We start from the raw sequence: 9,362 nt of genomic DNA, 5'->3' as shown, positions 1-9,362 counted from the left end.
ATAACTAAAAAAGTTATTTTGATTGCGAAAGAAAAGGGTTGGTAAGTTCAATGACTTTCAAATTAAAGTTTTAAAAAACAACAGATTTGAAGAGTGAATTTACATATCCATGTAATTAAATTGATTTCAACATTCCTTTTCTTTCCCATATCTATTTTTTTCCATTTTTTTCTATTTTTTCTTATTTTATTTATTTATCTGTATTTATTTTCTATTTTTCTTCAATTAAATATATTTTAAGTTTTACCGGCATAATTTTGACATTCTCAACCGATTGTTTAAGTGGAAATTACAGCTTTTTATAAATTTTTCATCTATTTTAATTTAATTTTTTTATTCCATCAAGCTTATTTCTGAATACTAATTGCAATCTAATTCCATTGAATTTATCTATATATTATAAATTTCTTTTGAACTTGTATTCCAATAAAATTACATATAATTGGTTTAACTTATTTATTAAAGTAATCACTTATTTTTATCATATTTTTTAGATTTTTTTTGAAAAAATAATATAAAATTGCAGCAAACATGCCATGAATACGTTCAACTTGGATCATTTCAACATAAACTGCAGTAAGCCTATTTATTTCCTCCCTTTCAAACACATAGGGCCTATAGGTAGCTTACCTTATTTCGATTAGAAATTTTATAATTTAAATATATTATTGAATTGTTTTTATTTTAGATTATTTAACGTTTTAAATTCTAATAAATTAAATTTTAATCTTTTAATTTGGATAAAACATTTAAATTAGTTATTGTACTGGTACGGCCGGACGACTCAGTGAGTCGGTCAGCACTCGGTCCATATCGCCACCTAAGTAATAAAGAGACGGCTACGTCACACGTGTGTGGCCGACTGATTCACAATGTTCAAGTCAAAGCATGACTAGATTAGTGAGACTAATCCATGGTTAAATGGTGGCTTAACACAACCCTAAACGTAAATCAACTCCTTTAACCTGATCCAACAGTGAAGGCTCATTAAGGTAATATAAATAGCACGCATTTCAAGAATAAATGTACATTATCTAGAGTACTCTGACACCCAAATACTGACACCCAAATACCGACACCCTATCTGACTTAAGCGTTGGAGTGTCTTTTGCAGGTATCATCCCCGCTTGTGGAGCAGGACGACCGAGAGGGAGGAAGTACATCAGGTAGCACAAACACATTAAGGAATACCAGGACAACCAGATACAAAAATAAAAGTAATCGTTCTCTAGGTCCCAAATCCGTTTAAGAACCGTTATAAAAAAATAACATAGATACATTTCAAATCTATAAATCTATGAAGACGTTGACAAAATATAGATACTGTTGACAAAATATAGATACTATCAACGGAAAAATTTTCACAACAATCAAGAAATAAGTTGGCGTCTGCTAAAAAACTTAAACATGAATAATAATTGTATAAATAAATAATTCTTAGAACGTTAACTAGAAAAGTGTTGATGAAAATACTTTAGTTTACATTGAATGAAAATTAGTATTGTTAATGGTGACGAGAAAAATTTATTAATTTTAGTCAAAGAAATAACTTTGATCTATATTTTCATCATCAACATTAATAGAAAATATAATAATCCAGAATGACATGAATTAAAATTAGTGTGTAATTGATATTATATAAAATAATATCTATCAAAATTAACTGAAAAAGTTGTGTTTAACATTAATACAAAAAAATTGTTGATATTGAAAAAAAACCCTATAATAAATCAGAAATGAAAAATAATATTAATCTACTAACTATAGAAAAATCATTTTTATTAATCTTGGTCTAAAAATATATAGTCAATCACTCATCAATTTTCATCGAGTCAACGATGTACTAACTTAACTCAAGTTGACAATATCAGAATCGAGTCAAAGATTAAATATGAAAAAATATACAAAAATTTGAGAGAGAAAAAGTAAAAAAAAAAATCTTTATATTTTATAAGTGAACTTAAATTTATCTAATTTTAAATAATTAAATTAGTACGACAAAATTCAAGAATTTCAACTTTTAAAATTCTTTTTATGGAAACAACATACATTACGATAAAAAGTTAATTCTTTATAAAATTAGCATCTAAGAATTTTCTATCTAAAAGCTTAAGCTTTGACGAGGATAATTCTTTGATATCTAGAGAACTGATAAATCATGTCCCTACCCACAGTATCTTATCACAGGCTAGTTCATATAGCCCTTCACCCAAGCACTGGACTCACCATCTGTATCACAAGCTTCTCTAAGAACAACAATTTCCCTGCCTCATACTTCTATAATCGTTTACTCTCCCACAAGGTAATAAACTTCTTGTATCTGCATTTACAGTTCATACCACAATAATTTATCAATTCATGCATATCATATGCAAATTTCTTCGACTTATAAATAAAACTTCCACGTTTCAATCTAAGGTTTTAAATTGTAGACCCCATTACAGCCACAACATCAGCTATGAGCCGCAATGACAGAGAGTATGCTATCACTATGAACACAGTTCCTATCCAAACAAACACTTTCACAGATTTTTTGGATGTCGTTTAATAAAACATAGGATATGTTCTATTATTACTAAAACGAAACTTTATACCATATTACAACATGGAACAATTTTAAAGTTATATTGACCAAATAATAGGTATAAAATGGTGTCTGGTAGCTTTTAATATGCAGTGGTCAAGTCAAGGTGGTAGTGTTTGGTGCCTTTCAACAAGAAATTACTAAAACTAACAATACATAAATAGATTAAACAGGAAACATGAGCTGGTCTGGTGGAGATTGGATGTGTGGTGCTTGCCAGCACATAAATTTCAAGAAGAGGGATTCATGCCAAAGTTGTGGATACCCCAAATTTGGAGGCCCTGACCCAACAGCTTACAGATACAACTTGACTGAAGCCTTGGCAGGGGACTGGTATTGCACTTCTATGAACTGTGGAGCTCACAACTATGCCAGCAGATCAAGCTGCTACAGATGTGGTGCATTGAAAGATGGTTATTCTTGTGGACTTGGAGAAAACATGGATGCCTGTGGAGGATATGCTTCTGATTGCAATCATCCCCTTGGCTGGAAAACTGGTGACTGGATTTGCACTAGGTTAGTTCACATTATCATCATATAATTTTCTTATAGCTCAACAAACAATCTGCATTTTTGTTCCAACTATAAGAAACTCACGAGCAGTGTAGTTTAAAACATGCAAAAGCTACATTTCATGTATTCAATGCTCCTTTCTTCCACTCAGAGATATAGTTATTCTTTGCCTTGCATGACACATACATACAATGAAAAAGGAGAGTGTGGGCCATGAGCCCATAATAATAATTGAGAAAGAATAATACGAATGGTGGTCACTGGTCAAAGTAAAATAACTCATTTTCTTACATATTACACAATAGGAAATATAAGAATCGATTTTTTTTCTTTGAGCTTTATTTTCTTTAATCCCATGTATCAGAATTGGCTGTGGAGTTCATAACTATGCTAGCAGAACAGAATGTTTCAAGTGCAAAACACCCAGAAATTTTGGTGAGAATAATAGTTTAACCCTCGTGAAGTTTTGTCTGTAATTATTTTGAAAACTTTTGACATGTTCGTTACAATAGCACTGGCCATTCATCCTTAGTTCCATAACACGTTTATTACTTCTTTTTCAGGTGATGCAGACTGAGAGAGCAAATTTCGACCCCCTTTAACTTCACATCTTTCTTCTGGAAACTTGTTTTCCCTAATGAAGGTCTAAGGTCCTTTGATAGAGTGATGGCCAAGCTTTTGAAAGGGTTTTCTTTCGTTGTTGTTTACTGCTAGATGTTTTCACAAGAAAGTTATAAAATCCATATATATTTTCCTTGAATATCTTCCTTTGATTTCTAACCGAGATGAGATAACTAGGCTATAAAATCTGTCAACAAACTATAACCTTCCATTATCCCTTCTTTGGTTACCCTACTGCACATGAATATTTGCGTGTGTATGTCACGGAGGCAATGTGAGAGATTAAGGAAAGTTGAGTCGAGGGATGTGTGCCGGTGGAACATTATGTTACCAAGTGCTTCAAGGATTTAACATGGGTTCTTTTACTTTTTAGTATAAATTTATAAATTTCTGTTTAAATATAATTAAATAAAACAATTAAAAATGAAGCGTTTAGCATCTTAAAATTACTTTACAATTAAAAGGGAATATTATGTTAGTAAATGCTTCGGGTTTATCTATAGAGGTGCAAATACCGGTTGTCCTTCCGGTATTGATTCACCATGCATTGACTCGCAAAATGTATGTGAAGTTATTACGTTCCGTTTAAGTAATGTGGGTTGAATCTATTGATTCATCTCGTATAATGGATGGTTTGTATGTCTGCAGGTTATCTGCATAAAAAAAATTAAATTTTTATTAAAAAAATAAATATTAATCTATTTGTTGATGAGAATCAAAAGTTAGAGAAGATAATTTTGTATTTTTTATTAAGGTATTTTTTTCTGTACTTTATCAAACTTCTTCTTGCACCTCATTAGTTTTGGAATTTAATTTCCATAACATAAAAGTCAAATTTCGAAATGGAAATTTTGAAGAGAAAAAAATTTCAGAATAACATTTCCGAAACAACTATTTTACCTTTTGGAATCTAGAACAACTATTTTGACTTTCGAAATTTGATTTTTGGAATTGATCGGGTGCAAGAAAAAATTTGAGAGGATATAAGAAGAAACATCCTTTTTATTATTATGCGGACTAGTGGAATGACCCGTTCTGCCTCATCCATGACCTGCACGTGTTTCACCCTACATTTTTCATAGCGGGCTATTGATCAACCTACATGGTTCGTCCCTACTAAAAAGGATTTAACATGGGTTCTTTTATTTTTTTTACTATAAATTTCCCTTTAAATACATAAATAAAAACAAATTAAAAACATTAAAAAATGAAGTTTTTAACAACTTAAAATTATTTTACAATTAAATGTATGAATAAATTGTTACTAGTTAATTTGATAGATTATTGTAGTGGTTAGACACTTTTTTTTATCACAAGTTGACTGAATAATCCATGTAGTGAAGAATTTGAGTTTAATTTCAAGCATGTAACAAAACTTGCCAATAATAATCACAATGTGGCAAATAAGATTACTTTTTTTACTCACTAGCCTATGAAAAATTCAAGGTAGGAAAAAAATTATATCAAAAGTTCAAGAACTTACAATTTTAAAAAAAAATGCCTAAAATACTCATAATAATTTAATTTTTTGCCTACATTTTATAATTGTTGTTTAAAATGAATAAGCAACGTTTTTTTCTAAAAAATTTGAGTTAAAGACAAATAAACTTTACTATGTGGATAACAATAAAAAAAATTGTTGTTTATATCTCTTTTAAGCAATATTTTTTTATCCGTTGATATGTAAGCATGGTCTAAAGTGAAAAAATATGTAGTGAAACTATATATATATATAAGTTGTGGTAGGTAGGAATTCTCCATCAATTCCTAAACTGAAATAGAAATAGATGTCACTATGTACAAGTTAGTTTTAAAAAAAAAGGAAAGGATTCAAGATGACTTACTTTAAACTATGTTTGGAAAACTTTTCACAAATGTCTATCAGAACTTATAAAAATTTTATTAAACTTTTTCACAAACCTTAATCAACATATAATAATTGAGTAATAGAAGCAAAAGTGATAATACAAAATTTATATTGGTTTACCCAAACTATGCTATACTCTTTATTCTTGGAAGCTAAACAATAATGAATAATGAGTTTCACTATTCAAAATAAATTACAAGTATTATTACGACTACTTCTAACTTACAAAAGAGTACATAAAGTTATTATTTTTAACTATTTGACTATACAAGACCTCTTCAAGAAAAGTACATAAAGCCTTTTCAGGTTGTCAACTATAAATTCCTTTGAGTTTAAGATTGAGTGCACAACATCTCTCCAAACAAAGCACACAAAGTCTCTCTAGTCTATACTATACAAGTTTCACACTCTCTACAATCTTTACAACAAATATCACTTTAGGCAACAACATAAAATCGTGGTCTAAACTTTAGTCAATGGTTTTCCAGTTGTGGAGCATTCTACCTTGAACGTAACTCAAAGACAACAATCTTTTCCCATGGTCATGTTTTCTTTTAAAATCATTGTCTTAGACTAGTAGAATAGTCAACACTTTTTTGTCAACGTTTAAGCAAAACTTTTTATCATAATTTTAGGCAACACGAATTTTAACTGACACCTTTTCTCTAGACATAGATTTTTAACTATTGTATTTACGTTTAAGCTACATTTGTTTTGCTGACACTTTTTACCGTAACTTTAGGCAACACGCATTTCAACTATTGCCTTTTCTTTAGGCAACAATTTCTTAACTATTGCATTTACGTTTAAGTCACATTTGTTTAACTGTGACAATTGCATCTCTTATTATCATTATTACTATTATTATTAACAATTTGTTTGTTTGAGGAAATCAAATTCATGTTCCATGAGTAAACATAAAACTTATCACCATTATACAAACAAATTTTGTAGTCATGTTATGATTATTATTATTATTAATAATAAAATTATTATTATTAATATTATTAAATTTATTATTATGATTAATAATGATATTAATATTGTTATTATTAATTTTTATTATTAACAATATTAATAAGTATATATGAATAATTTGGATTTGGATTTTAGAACTAAAGTTTGTTTTGAATTTTGATTTATAAACCAATGAAAACTATTTAGATTTAGGTGCATATTGGATAATGGAAAACAAAACAAAAGGTATCATATATTTGAAATTCGAAAGCATACTTTTTTTTTAATTTTATTAATAGATTAATTAAATGTGATTTAAAATATTCATAATTTCAAAAAAGTTGGCTCACTAAAAAAAATCACTTTTAGCGACCACCAAATTCGGTCGCTAACAGTACAATAATCGGTCGCTAAACGTATTTGCGACCGAAACAGTCACCAAATAAAGATGGAAGCAAAATCCCTAGTCACAAAGCCTTTAGCAACCGAATTATAAAGTAGTCGCTAATTTGCACCCATATTTTGGTGGCGAAATCGGTCGCAGAATATTTGGTCACCAAAATTTAGAAACCAAATTAGCAACCGAAATTACGGTGGCTAAATCGGTCGCATAAAATTTGGTCACCAGAATTCATAAACCAAATTAGCGACCAAACTTTTATAAAATATTGGTGGCTAAATCGGTGGCTGAAATAGAGGTGATTGCGACCGCCATTTTCGGTCGCTAATGGATTAAATTAATTAATTAAAAAAAATTTGGTGGCTAATTCGGTGGCTAAATGGAGACCGCGACTAATTTGTTTCGGTGGCTAAATATTTTTCTTAATTACAGCGACCGATTCTATTTCGGACGCTAATTTTATTTTTTTTGTAAAAATAGCCACAAAATCGATTTCGGTGGCTATTTTTATATGTATTGTTCATACCTATTTAAAATGGTATTTTAACCATTTTATAAAGAAATTCAAACCTGCTTATAGATACTCAAAATTCAATCAAGCTAAATACTAATGAACTTCAAATACAAAGTTTAAGAAGGAGTTGTACTCAAATTAAAAGTAAATCGTATTACACAACGAAAAGTATTAAAAACTAGTTAAAAGAGTCAAATCTATTATATAATTCAACATTCAACTAATCTTCTTCTGAACTATCATCTCTAATGTTGTCTCCTTTATGATGTCCACTGGTAGTAGGATTTGAAGAACCTGATATGGGATTATTCATTTGAATGTGTTGACTGATTTGTTGCATCTGCTCATTTTGTTTGCACATCTCCTTATTTTGTTTACGCATCTGCTCATTTTGTTTGATATGCTATATATATATTTTTCCTATAGACAAGAGAGATGAAGAATGTCATATTGAATCAAAAGATCATTAAAATAAGTAAAACTAGCTTCAGCCTAATAATAAAGGTTTAGTCACCATCATGGAAAACTAATAAAAATTGAGATGTAATCAACCATTGATTAACCATATTGCCAACAATTTCATCCCGATATCATACAAAAGAATAAGAAAGAAGAAACTACAAACTAAGGAAATGAATGCAGAGGCAAGTTTAGAACAGATGGAAAAATCTTTCACCTTTTATTTTTTAAAGTTCAACCATTAATTTGGTCCCTATAGTTGAACAAACTTTACATTTTAGTTTCATGTAAAGATCATATTTTTAGTCTTATACATACTATTGTAATCTCTTTTAATTTCTATGAATTTAAACATTGAGACTAACAAATTAAAAATGGTATGCATAAAAACTAAAAGTAATCGAAATAATGAGTGAGATAATGGCCAAATTATAATTACACGACCTAAAAGACAAAATTTGTATAGCTAGAAGGACATAACGAGTAATTAAACCTCTTTTTAATATTGATTGTGATTTTTCAGTAAAAAATAAATTTTATGCACTCTGTTCTAAAGTGACGTCAATTGGAATGGTGTCCAAAATTAGTAAATAAGGAAGAATTTTGGAGAGTTAATTGCATATGAAAGATAAAACACCACATTGCACAACATTAATGTAGTAGTATAAACAGACACATGTAACAATGATAAAACAAGATAATTTTGTAACTCCGAAAGGTTCACTCTAAGAAAGGTGGAGTAAAACACAGCAATACTTGAGAAAAAGAAAAATACTTGAGGAATAACAATTGCTAGATTTAGAACTCCTATGGCCAATCCTGCATAACCAACAGGCATCTTGAGATCAGAAACATTAAAAGACCAAATATTCAGGATATCAAAACTATCTACAACTAATACCAACCTAGGTCACCTCCTGAATCAGCCGTCAACTCTGCTGTGACAGCAAAGGGAACATTATAGGTAATCTGCCACATATATGGGAAATTTATTATGCCATGCACTCCCTTAGGTATTTAATAAAGCTAATAGAATGATTGCTTGAGAAGATCTATAAGGAAACAAAATCTGGTGGTGCAACAAATAGTTTAAATGTAAAAGTCAAACAACTCATGCTCACCGCAAGAGGAAAACCAAGAAGAACAAATACAACTAAGGAAGGAATCTTGATTGTTACACTTGCTCCAATTGCCTTACTCAAATTTTGAGTAGTTTTAGATATTTCTTTTATTATTATGACAGATTTATCTTTTATATTCTCTTTCTGTCTATTAATTTAAATTCATATAAATGTCATGGTAGGTTAGATATTTTAGGGATTTCAAACTAGTTGCAAGCCTGTATATAGGGATTAATAGATGATTGTTGCCAAGTGTCTCCAGCCATCAGTTTTGTTGCAATTCTAAGCTTGTGGGCAACATGTAACACAATCCACACACAAAGAGA

General features: G+C 29.7%; 1 protein-coding gene across 2 annotated transcripts; it reads left to right on the top strand.

Annotated features, from left to right (window-relative positions):
- The first annotated feature begins 2,202 nt into the window (after positions 1 to 2,202).
- On the top strand, positions 2,203 to 3,857 carry LOC137821354 (RNA-binding protein csdA). 2 transcript variants are annotated; one of them, XM_068625907.2, is made up of 4 exons: positions 2,203 to 2,302; positions 2,749 to 3,100; positions 3,462 to 3,532; positions 3,661 to 3,857. In XM_068625907.2, exons 2-4 carry the CDS (start codon positions 2,763 to 2,765, stop codon positions 3,672 to 3,674), a joined length of 423 nt encoding a protein of 140 aa, XP_068482008.1. In that variant the 5' UTR covers positions 2,203 to 2,302; positions 2,749 to 2,762; the 3' UTR covers positions 3,675 to 3,857. The 2 variants fall into 2 exon arrangements, with proteins under 2 accessions (XP_068482008.1, XP_068482009.1); XM_068625908.2 differs by having other exon boundaries at positions 2,224 to 2,302; positions 2,758 to 3,100.
- The last annotated feature ends 5,505 nt before the right edge of the window (positions 3,858 to 9,362 follow it).

Source organism: Phaseolus vulgaris, chromosome 9 (genome assembly GCF_051622355.1).
Source record: "Phaseolus vulgaris cultivar YP4 chromosome 9, ASM5162235v1, whole genome shotgun sequence".
In the NCBI taxonomy this organism is placed as follows: domain Eukaryota; kingdom Viridiplantae; phylum Streptophyta; class Magnoliopsida; order Fabales; family Fabaceae; genus Phaseolus; species Phaseolus vulgaris.
This window is presented reverse-complemented; position numbering and strand designations above follow the sequence as displayed.